A 16703-nucleotide genomic window follows, 5' to 3' on the forward strand; every position below is an offset into this window, starting at 1 on the left:
AGAAAAATTATATCCGCCATTGAGACATTGGCTGGGAATCGCGTTACTACAAGCGCTGATCGACCGTTCATGAAATCTATCCTGATCGCTCGTTTAACTCAAAATTATTCAAAACGATGTCTCTAAAATGATATAAATGTGACGTCTTAAGGTTTTCTTCACGGTGAAAACCACACAACATTCTATTAATGATTACGTCCTAGGCAAAAAGGAATATTGACAGGTCGACCGAGAGTTGAAATCGTCAGACGACAAACATCAATGCGAAGTGTAGAGAGAGTCGAGCTCTTGTTTGTCTTGTCCTGTTCTATATTATAGAGAAAAGGATAAATAGTATAGCCTCGTTGTGAGTTGTTGCGTGTCATAGTCATGTTTTTAAATTGTTTCTGTTGTTTATGTGTGTAGTGATGATGTGGTGGTTGTAGTTGTAGTAGTAATGGTAATGATATGGTGGTGGTGGTGGTTGTAGTAGTAGTGGTCGTGATGATGATGTGGTGGTGGTGGTTGTAGTAGTAGTGGTAATGATGCGGCTATGTGGTCTAGTATGACACTCGCTTTCGGATCGGAAGGTCCTGGGTTCGAGCCTCGCGCTCGGCGCATAGTTGAGTCTTTGGAAAAGGCTCTTTACTCACATTCTCTCACCGTACTCAGGTGTAAAATGAGTACCTGGCCATTAACAGAGTTGTCTTTGTCCGAAAAATTGTAATATCGCCTAACAAGCGTCATGTCCCGTCCTACATGTGAAATGTTGACCAGGGACCCCATGTAAAGCGCTTTGAGCACATTTAGTAGATATTGCACTATATAAAGCTCAATTATATTTTTAAAAATATTTCAATGATGATGATATGGTGGTGATGGTTGCAGTAGTAGTGGTAGTGATGATAATGTGGTGGTGGTTGTAGTTGTAGTAGTAGTGGTAGTGGTGATGATGTGGTGGTGGTTGTAGTAGTAGTGGTAGTGATGACGATGTGGTTGTGGTGGTTGTAGTAGTGGTAATGGTAATGATATGGTGGTGGTGGTGGTGGTGGTGGTTGTAGTAGTAGTGGTCGTGATGACGATGTGGTTGTGGTGGTTGTAGTAGTAGTGGTAGTGATGATGATGTGCTGGTGGTGGTGCAGTAGTGGTAGTGATAATGATGTGGTGCTGGTGGTTGTGGTAGTAGTGGTAGTGATATTGTGGTGGTGGTTATAGTAGTTGAGGTAGTGATGATGATCTGGTGGTGGTTGTAGTAGTAGTGGTGGTGGTGGTTGTAGTAGTAGTGGTAATGATGATGATATGGTGGTGGTGGTTACGGTAGTAGTGGTAGTGATAACGATGTGGTTGTGGTGATTGTAGTAGTAGTGGTAGTGATGATGATGTGCTGGTGGTGGTGTAGTAGTAGTTGTAGTGATAATGATGTGGTGCTGGTGGTTGTAGTAGTAGTGTTAGTGATGATATTGTGGTGGTGGTTGTAGTAGTAGTGACAGTGATGATGTGGTGGTTGAAAAAACACATTATAGGTTATTATAATACATGATTACACACATTCTCTAACTTCATTTTTTGACAGCTTCATTGTGCCATAAATATACGCAACAGTTCTGAACAATTCTATTGTGGATTTTGATATTGTTTGTTGTTTTTCTTGTGTCGTTATGTTGACATAGAGACCGAATGAATGGTAATGCTTACACTCCCAGCCCAAGATATAATGGCGCTGAATGCTTTCATTGGTGGACACTTTTTAGGCTTCGTACGTATTCTCATTCGTTTAATTCTATGGGTTGCTCAAAGAAAATAAAAGTACAAATTCCAAAATATTTTATAATGCTATTTTACAAACGAAAGTGGGAATTCGCATCATTAACTGTGGGATGAACATCCTGAAATCCAGACGAGTTCGCATAATCAAAAGGTAAGCGCAGCAATAAGCTGTATAAATGATGAGATATCACGATATCATTAAAAAAAAAAAAAAAAAACAATAATTGGGATTTTGTCATGTGTAATGTATTCAATATGGCAATTTTAGAACATCTGATACACCATCTTTACAAGTGACACCGGTCATAATCTTAAATGGCTGACAGCTATAATAAGCAATATCGTAAAGAAAAAAAAAAAAAGAAAGAAAATAAAAACATTTATTTTTTGGACGATCTGTGTTATACGAGCACTTATTTAAGAAGTGTTTTTCTTTTTATTTCAATGATTTCTAGATGTCAAACCGAATCATATTTTTTTTCAACACAATTATTGTGTTGGTGGAGTATCTAAAGCACAATAATAACAACTTTCATATCGTCATCTTTAAAAACAATGAAGTTCCAACAACATGAACTTTAACAATAAATAATGGTACAACCGTGGAATCATAAATTTATGCGGATGGATATTAACATCAAACAGTACCAGATTTAATAAACATGTCCAAAATACTAGGACACATTACGTTAAAAAAAACAACTAGCCTGATGGAAACCTTACAAGATAGCGTAAAGTTGATGTTAAGTTTTATAGTAAAATAAAGGGAGTAAAAATGACTCATGTAAAAGATACAACACATAGTAAACTGTTTACTTTGAGTTGTAAAAGATGAGTTATTTTTACTCTCTTTATTTTACTATACTTTTTATTGACTCATTTAGGCACCTTCAGATTTTGATGCTAAGTAACAAATGGTCTCTACTTTAATCTGAAAATATTTAAAAACTTGTTTTCAATGTTTTCCTCTTAGAGGACGAAAAGAAGATTGCTATCGCTGGCAATAGCAAGTAGCAAGAATAAATTCTACGAATTCTTGTAAATATTTCTATTACCTCCCAAGTTATATCTTTGTTCCTTTTCGGTTTCTGTTGATTCTATGAGAACGTTAAGACGACTTGCTTTTATAATTTGAATTTGATATGTAAGAAAAAGGTAAATATAGATAATGATAAAAATATTGGATTGACGTTTATAACCTCAGAATATAAATTTGAATACAAAATCATAATCTTCTGAGAAAATTAAAATGCTAATGTGTGTATGGCGGGGGGGGGGGGGGGGGGGGGGGGGGGGGGGGGAGGAGTTACAGAAATGAGTAGGGTGGGAAGAGGCCAAAAGTTTGAAGGATCATTCGCCAATATTGCGTAATATATTATGTTTTATTGAGGTTGTTTTGTCTTCAACCGTTCCTGTTTTATGTCTGGCCCTGTTCTTATGAAAAGTTGCTGAATTTAGTTCTTTACTAGCCTATTAAATACCTTTCAAGTCTTGAGCCTGAACGGAGCAATTGACACCTCTGCCTCTATTAGATCTAGCCCAGGTGGGCGTGGATGTAGGTTAACTTTGTATTGGTAATAAATCAGTTTTCATACTTTTAAACGCAAAAGAGTTAATTGATATCTTGATCTGTCAACCCCTAGGTGTACGTCGGTCAACCCACACAAACACGCACAAATTAAGCCCCAAAAATATAAAAACAAACCAAAAACAAACAACCAAAAAAAATAAAAAAACAACAACAACAAAGAAAAAACAAACAAGCAAGAAACAAAACAAAACAACGTGTGTGTATCAGATGAACCACACAATTTTAACACTATGTCAGTCAGTCACAATACCTGTAAAATATCTCTTGGCTCCATTATACTTTCTCAATAGTTACTTTTTCCCAATTCAAAGCTAACATGCTTCTACTCGGGCTTTTAAAAAAAGCTTCCACATAAAAACATGGGTACTGTCGACGATCTGTAATTTTAAAACAATTTTTATAGTCAATAGCAACATCGACAGGACACCATAGTATGTGTGTGTCATTCTTTGTCGTCTCACTTTTCTGCTGAAGAGATTGTGCAAGTCAACATGGCTGCCACAGTCCAATCGATGGAATTATCTTTGACTTCGTAACCAGACTCTGACTAAAAAAATATAGAGCTTTATATAGCGCAATATCCACTAAATGTGCTCAAAGCGCTTTACAAGGGGTCCCTGATCATAGGCAACATTTAACATGTAGGACGGGACATACCGCCTGATCGGCGATATACAATTTTTCGGACAAAGACAACGCTGTTAACGGCCAGGTACTAATTTTACACCTGAGTACGGTGAGAGAATGTGAGTAAAGAGCCTTTTCCATGGTCTCAACTATGCGCCGAGCGCGAGGCTCGAACCCAGGACCTTCCTATCCGAAAGCGAGTGTCATACCACTAGACCACATAGCCGACTAACTGGTTAAGCCATTGGGTTCGAGCAGATTAAGATTTGATGTCAAAAGTCAAATTAAGACTGGATCTTTGGTTGATTTGGTGTGGTTGATGCATTTTGTGAATGACAACTGCGAGTCTGCTCATTAATGTTGGTGGAGACAGAATCAGTTTCAGAAAAGCATATAACCCACCTTGAATTGTTCAAATACTCACGAGTCACCATAAACACGTTTCAGAAGTTTATGAATATTTATGGGTGCACATCTCTCTGCAGTAAAGAACTCAGTCATAGCACGCAGTTTATTGCATAATATTTTGTATGTGATTTCTTCGACCTACATGTTGGAGTAGGGGTTCTTTCAAATAAGATAGATTAAAATCTAGAAATAGCAGCTAAACGAGATTTGGTACCTAATAGAAGAATAAATTACGCACATTTATAGTATATACTGGTGAGTTTAACACAATCGGAGATATTGAATAGGTGTCAAGACTTTTCAGGAAAGCCCGGTAATAACCAAAATTTGTCTGAAGAAATGGACAATTTTTTATCCCAAAGTCGTTTATATACAGTATGTGAGTGAGGTATCACTGTTTACATGTTGCAATTTTTATTTCGAGAAAATCGGAGACTTCCTTAACACAGCCACTTCTTTCTTTTTGCTCTCCATCACCACGCCAGCAATCCGAAAAGTTTTGATATCCTTTTACAATGTATGAAATATTATTGAGAATAACTTCCTTCTTTTCCGCAGCATTGGAATATGACCCTTCAAGAAAGAGCAGACGGATGGGCACAACGATGTCAATTCAAACACGAACGAAACCTTGACGTTGGGGAGAACTTATTTTTTGACACTGACCACGAGAATGGTGTATTCCTCCGCGGACTGAAGATGTGGCACGATGAGAAGAAGGATTGGAGGTATTCGTCGGATGCCTGTATCACGACTTGCCATTACACACAGGTAAAGATTTTTGCCTTGAAATTTATTCTATTGACAGTCTGGCGTCGTTGACTCATCAGATATTCGTCTAACGCTTGTGCAAAACTGGAAAAGATGTTGTCTGAAAAATCAGATTTGCACATATATTTTTGTTGATATTTGTACAAGACATCAATGAGGTCTAGTGCTAAAAGAACAGAAATTGTTTGTTTGTTGCACCTATTCACATTATATCCCTTTACACAACTTATCCTCAGAAGGTGATAATATTCTTAATGTAGAATAGTCCAACAAATGGATTAACGTAATTTGGACCCAATATTTTTGTACTGACATTTAGGAGTTTCATAATCTTTGGCATATAATGATATTAAAGCCCCATGAATACTTTGCTTACCCTCCTGTTTAACGCTATTCTCTTTTTTATTTTTTATTTTAAGACTAGATATGTCCCTTTCACGTAGCTAGAAACTCTTGTGGAGTTTTAGCACAAAGTTTTCAGAGTTATGGTCCTTGCCTTTTTAATCTATATGGGGGCTGGATCACACCAGGGTCATAACTCCGTGGTACCTTTTTATTCTTTTTTCAAGTGCCAACATCGGGGCTCGAACCCGTACTCTTCTCATCAGAAATTTTCGAGATTAATGTCTGCATTCTCACCTCATCCTCCTCGCGACGGGCGACAGTAATGTATTCAATTCAACTTTCCTGAAATATGTCTAGAGATCGTATAATAGTTGGGGTTTTTTTTCTATTTCCAGATGGTGACCGGCTATACAACAACAATGGGCTGTTCAGCCAACATCTGTCCTTCTCTACGACTTGGTACTCAATCCTTCCAGAATGCTATGCTCTTGGTTTGCTACTACTACCCTAGGTTAAGATTACACATTATTGTTGCATTCATATTATGCTCCCTAGGTAACAATATTTTAAAACCCTTTGTGTGGCTTCAGATAACGTCCATGTAGCGCATTCACACTAGTCTATCTTACTTAATACTTTTCACATTGCTTTATTCACTCCAACAGCAGGCCATATCGAACCATATTTTAATTCAAACGATCTCAAGTCGCCTGTTTGGCTTTTTGAAAAATTATATACACTCTCACATTATCCGTCACTGCCAATAGTCAGGCACTCCTTCACACCTGAGTTGAATGGGGTAGTTTGTATGTTTTACTTTATTAAATGTACGACGCCGAATGCTCTGCTTTGAAATCTTTCAGTATTCGTTCTTACTAAATACTTGAGCCTTCTCTTCTAGATCATCTTAGATAAATCTCTTATTCCAGAATATTTCACCAATTATTCGTTACTAATTTCATCATGCGCAAAATTCTTCAAAGGCACTTTCAGTGGTAAAAATCTAATTTTTTTTTTGCTATCTTTGGAATTACCATGTTTCACATCCATATGGTAAAACTTGTACAGTTGTGCGGTTACATAATATGAATTTTCAATTTTAAATCTAAGTTCAGATGTTTTGATTTCATCATAGTTGCCGTTTGTTCAAAAGCGGCATTTGCTTTTCCTAAACGGATCTTGATCTTCTCACGCCTTTTCGTCTAAGTTGATTCTACTTCCATAATATGTAAATGAGTTGGTGACTTTTACTGATTCGTCAAAGTCAAAGTCAAAAATATTTTATCCGGTGATTGGAACACCATTTTCTTGTCTTTTTTTTTTTGGATTGGAAAATATAAAATGATATAAATTATATATATTGATGAGAACATAGTCTATCGCAAAGTAATTTCTCACTCAGCTCTAGAAAACACCTTTGGTAATGAGGAGAGGGCTCTGCCAAGTGATCAGTAGGTCAGCTTGCAACTCTTTGGACTGGATGCTAATATATCGCAAATTGCTGTCTGCCTAATCACAGCTACCCAATCGCTACCGATAGCGTAGTGTGTAATGAGTAAAAAAAAATCCCATCTTTTAAGTAGTTCCAACACAGGAAGAGTTATTTACAAAAAAAATGGGCAATGTTTACATTATAGCATAGAACTTTGAATTGGTGGAACGTGCATATCGCATTCTAGCAAAACACTGTTTTTTATATTTTGGCTAGAGAACGTTTACTTCATACATCGATCAATTAGAACTTGTCAAAAAGTCTCAAACCTGAGAGCCAAAATGATAAAAATGTGTTTTGTCAGTGTATAGCAAATGTGTACCCTTGCAATATAAAGTCCATCGAGTGTTAGATGTACATAATGTGTGATGTATTTATAAAGTTTGCTAGATTGCTAATGTATGATTATCTGTCTCAAAATGTGTTGTTAGGATTTTGATATCTGTTTCGTTTTCAGGGGTAATTTTGTAGGCAATTTCCCATTTTTGCCGGGTGCGCCATGCTCCAAGTGCGGTGAAGGAGATACGTGCTCCAACCAACTTTGTGTCACATCCAGTCAAGAATCAAAGACAGCTCCTGGTATGTGGAGAATAAAAGTCATCTGACACACAATACCATCACCATCTCAGACATTTACACTACTATTACCACTCTCACCACCACCACATCATCACCACCATACCACCATCAATACACCACCATCACCAACACCACCTTCATCATCATCATCATCATCATCATCATCATCATCATCATCATCATCATCATCATCAGCATCATCATCATCATCATCATCATCATCATCATCATCATCATCTTCATCATCATCATCATCATCATCATTGTCGTCGTCATCATCATTATCTCCATTAACAGCAGAAGAATTAGCATCTTCTCATCATTGCCAGTTTCACCATCATCTTCGCAACCTCAAAATTAGTATCAAGTAATTGTTGGACAATCTCATATGTACTAGGAGCTGAGATTAAAATAACAAATCAATTTGTAACGGAAATGTATTGGCTCTCAATATCCGAAGGAGAACTCATTCGACGAATATAGAAATATCCATAAATCTAGGTAATAGAAATAAAAACTCGTAGAAAGCACGGCAACTTTCGAGTTGTGATAATTTATGTATTGTATTATCCAATTACAGTGCCCGATGCGCTTTACAAGCTAACATATATCCTGAACATTTAGAATGAGACATGCCGTCCGTAAGGAGTTACAAATATAAATATTTTTGACAGAAACAATGTTGTTCCCGCTATGCACTCATTTTATACCAGAATTTGGTGAGAGAATGTGAGTAAAGTGTTTTCCAAGTGCTCAGTTTGTGCTACCCATTTGGAGATTCGAACCCTCGACCTTTCGGTAGCTCAGAAGCCTAAATCATACGAGTAAATCATACATTGTGAAGCACCCTACATATGAATTTGGTGGGGGTCAAACTTAGCGCCCTAGAACATGAAAACTTAAGCTTCGATAAAAAAAATAAAGGTTGTTTGCAGATATTTAAACAATTCATCACGATTTTCTTATGCTCTACCCGATATTATCGAAGTGGCATTTTCCTATTACATAAATCGTCCTTGAATCTCAATACAAGGTAAACTGAAAAGTTTTGACGCTGCTCTTATTTTTCCAAAACTATAATAGAAACGAAATTGACAATAGTGTCAAACAAAGCTTAGTTTCTGTTCTTTCCGTTTATCATTTTAAATTTCAGCTCAGTCACCGTTCTTATCCATACGGAGTCGCCAACGACGCTCCAGTTACAGGGTTGCCAGATTAATTTCAGGCATTCTGCCAACTGGATAAAAAAAATCTGCCAAATACCACAAAAATCTGCCAAACCGTACTATTTATAGTACCCCCTGTGAAAACTCATCAGTTTTGTTAAACAAAAAATTCTCAAGGCCGATGTCATAATTTTTTTTTTTCATTTCCCAAGTTTAAAAAATCACTAATACATAAAAATTGCCATGGAAAACGTGGAGTAGACCTATACATTCATCCCTAGGCCTCGGAAAATAAAATCTGCCAAATATCTGCCAAACTGCCAAACCGATTTTTCTCTGCCAGACGACTTCAAATTCTGCCAAAAAAAGGACAGATAATCTGCCAAGTTGGCAACCCTGTCCAGTTATTGCACCGCGTCGGAGAGGAATTCACGTGGCAAACTTCGACACCACCTGGTCACCTTCGCCTGAACCTGGTCACCACTGCCAAAATTTGCTCCTTTGAGTTGTCTCTTAAGTTTTAAGAAAAGGAAATAGTCAATAGGAGCTAAATTGGAACTGTATTAAAGGCCCAATACACGTGGCGATTTCTACTAGTGACCATCGGGGGACAGGCACGGCTGAAGCAAATCGTAGTGAAATGGAAACGTGTATGGCCAAATAACTGGGCGACAAGCAGGCAGACGGCCGGTCGCTCGCAGAGGCCCCATACATATGGCGTTTTCTACCGGTGAAGTAACTCGTCTAGGTCGATGTGACCCGATCCGTTCGTCAGTCGCACATGATGTTTGCCTAGGCTACACACGTGTTGTATTACAAACCAGGGTTGCCAATTTGGCAGATTTTCTGCCAAATGTCCTTTTTTTGGCCGAATTTGAAGTCGTCTGGCAGAGAAAAATCGGTTTGGCAGTTTGGCAGATATTTGGCAGATTTTATTTTCATGTAATACAAACCGACCGTCACCGGTCCAAGACACTGCCTCTCTATTCTATTTTTCGTCTTGCTCACAATAATGATTACTTTTCACTAAATCATATCAATCAGATTATGGAAGGCATGAAAGTGACGTCACTCAGCTCTTTATTTTTGTTTTAAGACAGCCATTTTGGTGATTAGTTCTCACTAAATTATATCAATCAGACTAAACGTTCAAGGTTACTCGTTTTGTGTGTTGGTACGTTATTTAGGCTGGCGGATGTTGTGAGTATGTTACCTAAACTCAAACATCAATAACAATTCAAGCGCTATAATAATGTAACATGTCCAGAGAGAGAAGGAGAGAGAGAGAGGGAGAGAGAGAGAGAGAGAGAGAGAGAGAGAGAGAGATAGATAGTGAGAGAGAGAGAGAGAGAATGAGAGAGAGAAAGAAAGAAAGAAAGAAAGAAAGAGAGAGAGAGAGAGAGAGAGAGAGAGAGAGAGAGAGAGAGAGAGAGAGAGAGAGAGAGAGAAATAAAAATAACTAAATCAATCAGACTAGAAAAGTTCAAGGCTACACATAGATTTATGGACTGGAGCGTGAGTTATGGCTGGGGGAATTTGTTAGTATTTCACTTGAACACATAGCATCAATTGAAGCCTGTTGTTATTGTTTTTAGACAGCCATTTTTATATTTAACTTCTCACTAAATTATATCAATCAAACTATAATGACTATAAACGTTCGAGGTTACATTAGTTTTGTGTGTTAGTAGCCCTATGTTATATCCCAAAACGCTTAACATCAATACAATGTAAACCACGGAAAATTTTCCGTATTTCCGTAGATATTTATTATTATTATTATTATTATTATTATTATTATTATTATTATTATTATTATTATTATTATTATTATTATTATTATTATTATTATTATTATTATTATTATTATTATTATTATTATTATTATTATCATTATTATTATTTATAAAATATATCGAAGCGCTCCTCTTGCAGGTTAAGCGGACAGTCCTCGGTGATTTCCCGCATAGAACAACCCATCATCATCATCATTGTTGCGGAGAAAAAACAAAAACAAAAACTGGCATATCATGTTATTACAATGTAAATTACGAGAATTGGAAAACTATTTCTTCTTTGAGGGATTGATTTATCAAAGACACTTTTTAAAAATTTTGTATGAAACGTATTATAAATTTTACGTTGATAAAAAATAAAATTGAAGAAAAACGAAACCTTTTCTTCATCTACCACTCCCTGACCCAATATTTATAAAAAAAATATTATTTAAAAAAAAATAATACAGCATTTATTTAGCGCAATTTCCACTAGACATGCGCTAAGTGCTTTACAAGAGATCCCAAGCCACCAGCAACATTATATATGAAGGACAAGACATGACGCCTGTCAGGCGATATTACAATTTTTTCCCGACAGAGACAACAATTTTACACATGAGTACGGCGAGAGAATGTAAGTAAATAGCCTTTTCCAAGGACTCAACTATGCGCCGCTCAGAGCGGGTTCTTTAAACCTGGACCTTCCTATCCGAAAGCGAGAGTCATATCACTAGACCCCATCACAGAACAGGGAGGGGCACAGGTCTGTCGACGACATAGCCTCACTATTAATTAAAATTTCTTTCTAATTTCAACAATTTTTGGAGTAAACACATAGTTCTTGGCATCAAACATTTTGTAAATTTGACGCTGATCAAGAATCTGAAATCAAAACAGCTAAAATCCTTTAAAAAATTGTCCACTGTTTTATACTGCCAGCCCCCTCCATCTCCCCCCATGGCAGATCGCTTTGAAAAAATATTAAGCACGGCGGGATTTGCGAGCGACCGGCCATACCTGCGCTTGTCGCCTAGTTATTTGGTATACACGTTGCGATTTCACTACGATTTGCTTCAGCCGTGCCTGTCCCCAGATCGTCACCGGTAGAAATCACCACATGTATGGGTCTTAATACCTCACGTATGTTGGCAAAAATCTTGTTCGTCTAACTCACGGATCGGTTTATACCGGCCTAGACCAGCCCAGTCACCGGTAAAAATGTTACGTGTATGATCATATGAGGCCTCGCTGTGACTTCCCGAAAACTTACTCATCATTGTGATCATGCGTTTGTATGAGAGTTCTCTGTATCTAACGGACACATACCTTTCTGTAACCCAGGATTTCTTTAACGATATATCCAAAGATTCCCTATGAAAATCCAAGCCTTTGCAAAATGTCAGATTGTATTATCCGACAAGTGGCTCGGTTTTGGCCTAGTTTGTCAAATTGTTCCATTGATTTGCTTCGCTCGATGCAGTTTGTGGACGACCACTACAAATTTTGTCATTAATGATGATGGAGACAGAATCAGTACCAGTAAAGAACTTTACCCGCATTTGCTGTTCGAACACCAACACACGAGTCACCACAAACAGCTTATGAATGTTTACGGGTAGACTTCTCTGCAATAAGGTACTTAGTCACAGCACTCTGTTTATTGCGTTGATTTTGTGATTTCTTTGACCGGCATGTTGGGGTGGGGGTTCTTTCAAATAAGATGAATTAAAATCAGGTAGGTAATAGCAGCAAAACAAAATTTGGTGACCCAATAGAAGAGTAAATAACGCACATTTTGATGTATAGGGTGAGTCCAATAAAATCGGAAATATTCAAAGGGCGCAAAGACTTTTCAGCCCAGCCTAGTATAATGTTGATCCAGTCCACCATCTATAATGTCTACTTTACCCACTCATGCCTTCAAGCTATGTCAAACACTCTACAACCATTATATTTTCGTTCACTCGTATTTTGTTCCCTAACAACGTAAAGGACACTTTCCTGGCTGCCATCATGTTATTGTGGATTACAATCAGACAAAAGCTCCGTCCATACTACCTTTCTCCTCACCCATTCACGGGATATCTGGTTGTCTTCGTATCTCTTATCATCTAATCAATATTTGTTTTCCATTATTGTCAAAGTTGAAACATTATCTATCGTATGTATTCGCTATATAATTGTTTAGAATCTAGTATTACCCCGTAAAACATTTTTAAAAAACAACAAAACTAGCTGTCCACTTGTCTATTTTCATTATAGTACCATTAACGGTATGTTGGTAGGATCCATTTTCATATCAGTACATGAAGCGCCTGAGTGCTAAATTTACTTAAATCACAGGACGTTAGTTTTTAGAAAATGGAGGTTGAAATTAGAATAAGGCTTTATATAGGATATAAAAAATAAAATTGTAGTATTGAGATTAAGGACTTAGATTATGTTTATTAAGAACATAATTGGTGAGTCAACCGAGGTGATTATGCTTTTAAGTTTATCACTGATTAGCTAAAAATGAGGAAAATGTGACTTAAGTACATTTATGTCTGGAATCTTCATATTGCATTCCTTATCACAATGTTATATTATACGGGTAGTAGGTTTGGTTAATTTCAAAGACCATTACAACACACTTACACTGACAAATCAAATGTTATGGATGGACTAGGAAAAAGAATAATTCACATAACGATAGATCAAGATGACTCTTATCTTGTCAACAATCTTAAAACCGAGACTTCTTTGAAATCTCAGGTTCGTGACCTTTTGGCAATTTGTGTGTGTGTGTGTGTGTGTGTGTGTGTGTGTGTTGAGGAGGGGGGGGGGGCGGTGAGGGAATGGGACGGCCGGGAGTGATTTATATGGGAAACGTTTTCTGGCTAAAATGAACAAAAATGCTTTGTCAGTATTTTAAGATGGTCAGAATAATATAACTATTTTTCTCTCTATCTATGGATATATCTATCTTTGCCTTTGTGAATACCGAATTTCTTTTTCTTGTTTTTAAACACGATGTGGTCCCTGAGTAATTCTCACGATACTCTAACCGAAGTGATTTATCAAGATAACGAAAATGAATGGAATTTTCCCTTAAACGCAATTGTCATCTTGACCCATGAAGCCCATATAACCGGAGTTCATTCCTGGTTCGATAGCATTAAACGGATATTAACAATTGATTACTACTTTTTTAATAGGGCGCTTGTCTATTGCAAAGTACATTCGGCCAAAACTGAAAGATCGTGTGTAATTTTATCCCTGCTCAGTGGTCAAAGAGATCAGAAGAAAATAGCATAACATCGAAACAAACTTGGATAGATATCAGATCAATTGTATGTTAGAAGAGCGCTCTACAAGGAGGGAAGAGTCGTTGCTTACTACTTTACCGCTCTGTCAATTTAGCCAATGAATGAGAGAGTGAGAGTGAAAGACAGACAGACACACACACACACACACACAAACACACACACAAACACACACACACAGAGAGAGAGAGAGAGAGAGAGAGAGAGAGAGAGAGTGATATATACACACACACACACACACACACACATATATATATATATATATATATATATATGTGTGTGTGTGTGTGTGTATGTGTGTGTGTTTGAGAGAGAGAGAGAGAGAGAGAGAGAGAGAGAGAGAGAGAGAGAGAGAGAGAAAGAATTTGGCAGGAGGAAGACAAGGAGTCAACATTATTCCAGCAAAGATTTATGGACTGCCATAGATTAAGACTTGAACGAAATTTATCATTTCTTTTCAGATTTCATCAAAAATTTACGGCCGAATAAGCCTTTTTCGCCACACCAACCCATCAAATTTTTGTCAGATTTCAAAACTCTCCTACATTCATATGCCAGCAGCCAGTATCACACAAGCGCTGCAAATACTGGCTTCCATCGTCAACATTCCCATCATTACCAGCATCAACGACATCAGCACCATATTAGCCGCCTCGGTGAATCCGACAGGGTTAAAATCGTTCGAACATTTAAACCTCTACCTCAGCCGTTATTGCAACCCAAACATAACATAATCACCGATCATGATCCACAAATTGTGCCGTCGAAAAAGAGATTCACTCATGATTACACAGGGGGAGAAGAGAAAACGATCTCCTCTCGGCACGAGGAGAAGGAACGTCTAGAGCAAAGAAGACGCGAGGAAAAGGCTCGCAGATTAGCGGAGAAACGGCATCATGAGGCAGTGAGGCTTATAGCTTTGAGGAAAAAAGAAGCCATGAGAATAAGGAATCAGAGGGAACAAGAAATTCAGAGAAGATTGCACGAGGAAAGAGAATTAAGAGAAAGAGAGCGCCAGGCACAAGAACGTCGTGATCTAGAACGTCTTGAGAACGAACGATTGAAACTGGAGCAACGAGAAAAAGATCGATTGGAAAAAGAACGTGAAGAAATAGAACGTCTAGAATCAGAGCTTCGGAAACAAGAGCGATTGGAAGAAGAGCGTCGAGAAAAAGAACGACTAGAATTAGAACGCCGAGAAAAAGAACGTCAAGAAAAAGAACGCCTAGAAATGGAACGACAAAAACAAGAGCGTCTAGAAATAATGCGTCGGAAAAATAAACGTTTAGAAATGGAACGTTTAGAAATGGAACGGAAAGAAAAAGAGCGCCTAGAAAATGAACGCCTTGAAATGGAACTGAAAGAAAAAGAGCGTCTTGAAATGGAACGCCGAAAAAATGAAAAGATAGTAAAAGAACGTCTAGAAGTGGAGCGTAGAGAAAAATTACGTCAAGAAATGGAGCATGGAGAAAATGACCGTCTAGAAATGGAGCGTAGAGAAAATGAACGTATTGAACTTGAACGGAAAGAAAAAGAACGTAAAGAAAATGAGTTTGTGGCAAAAATACGTGAGATAACACGGCTAGATAGAGAACGTCGAGAAAAAGAACGCCTAGAAATGGAACGACAAAAACAAGAACGTCTAGAAATAATGCGTCGGAAAAATAAACGGTTAGAAATGGAACGCTTAGAACTGGAACGGAAAGAAAAAGAGCGCCTAGAAATGGAGCGTAGAGAAAATGAACGCCTTGAAAAAGAACATGCAGAGAGGAGGATATCAAACCTTTTAGATCCTAATACACGAGGACTTAGTAAAGTTGATCATGAGAAGCGAAAGAAGGTATATATTCATAGTAATTCTATTAATAAGCCACATGGGCAGAACCAACTACAGAATAATAATAATATGATTAGGAATAAACCATATTATACGCACGAAGAACAGGAGCGACATGAACAATACGACACGATTGACAACAGCGTATCACAAAGTGTGCCAAACCACACAACGCAAGGTAATAATCAAAACCATAATATTATTATACCTGTAACGCAGTCATCTCGCCGTGTCTCGAGTCACAAGCCGCATCATAATCTCTATTGGCAACATCTTCATTCCAATACAGAAAAAACGACAGAAACAAGTGTTTCACATTCAATTATAAATTCTGCAAGTTCTTATCAACCTTTAAAGGCAAATCATACCATACTCTCAAAAGAAACATCATCTACTATGACCCCAATTGTGGCATCAATATCGTATTTAGAAAATTCAAAGAAGTCAACGGGAAAGACAAGTTTTTCAGGAGAAGAAAATCAGTCGACTACAACATCGGACTCAACATTACCATCAGCCTCAAGTCATAAGCACACTGATAAATCACCTTCTCATACCCTTCCATCTTATAACAATCAAAATACATATGTGTCCCATCTTAATAATCATCGCGTTAACTCCGGTTCTCATCAACAGAATGTCGGGTCAGGATTTGTTGCAACGATTGTGAAAGTCATACCAAGGACAAAAGATGAACATGAAGATTCGAAAAGTTCGTCCAATCCTTTTGACAATAGTATCAAGAAAATATCTTTGACAACTGATAACAACACAATGGAGGCTGGAAAGCCAAAGTCTAGCAATTATATCAATACTGGGTCAAATGAAAGTGTTAATTACGCGGTACCCAAAAAGTTCAAAAAGAACAAATTACGATATAAGATGTCAATGAAGGCGATAAGGCGTGCAGATCGAAGACGTCGCCGGGTACACAAGAGAATGATGGCTAGAATGAAGAAGAAGCGACACCCACACAGAGACAAGTTTGCATTTGATCGCAATGGGAAAAGATGCGTTGACCGATTGCCCATGTAAGTAGACAGTCGTATCAATGTGAA

The 16703-nt window shown here is 37.6% G+C and overlaps 1 protein-coding gene across 5 annotated transcripts in view; it reads left to right on the top strand.

Annotated features, from left to right (window-relative positions):
* LOC144962391 (uncharacterized) overlaps positions 1 to 16703 on the top strand; it is a 91733-nt gene that overhangs the window by 59623 nt on the left and 15407 nt on the right. For all 5 annotated transcript variants that reach the window (XM_078895280.1, XM_078895282.1, XM_078895279.1 and 2 more), the window contains exons 4-7: positions 4931 to 5143; positions 5884 to 5999; positions 7438 to 7559; positions 14270 to 16676. In XM_078895280.1, coding sequence (XP_078751406.1) covers positions 4931 to 5143; positions 5884 to 5999; positions 7438 to 7559; positions 14270 to 16676 — 2858 coding nt within the window. The remainder of the gene's footprint in view (positions 1 to 4930; positions 5144 to 5883; positions 6000 to 7437; positions 7560 to 14269; positions 16677 to 16703) is intronic.

The sequence above is a fragment of the Berghia stephanieae genome, chromosome 1 (assembly GCF_034508935.2).
Source record: "Berghia stephanieae isolate SIO BIC M18660-M18661 chromosome 1, UCSD_Bste_1.3, whole genome shotgun sequence".
NCBI classification, from domain to species: Eukaryota; Metazoa; Mollusca; class Gastropoda; order Nudibranchia; family Aeolidiidae; genus Berghia; species Berghia stephanieae.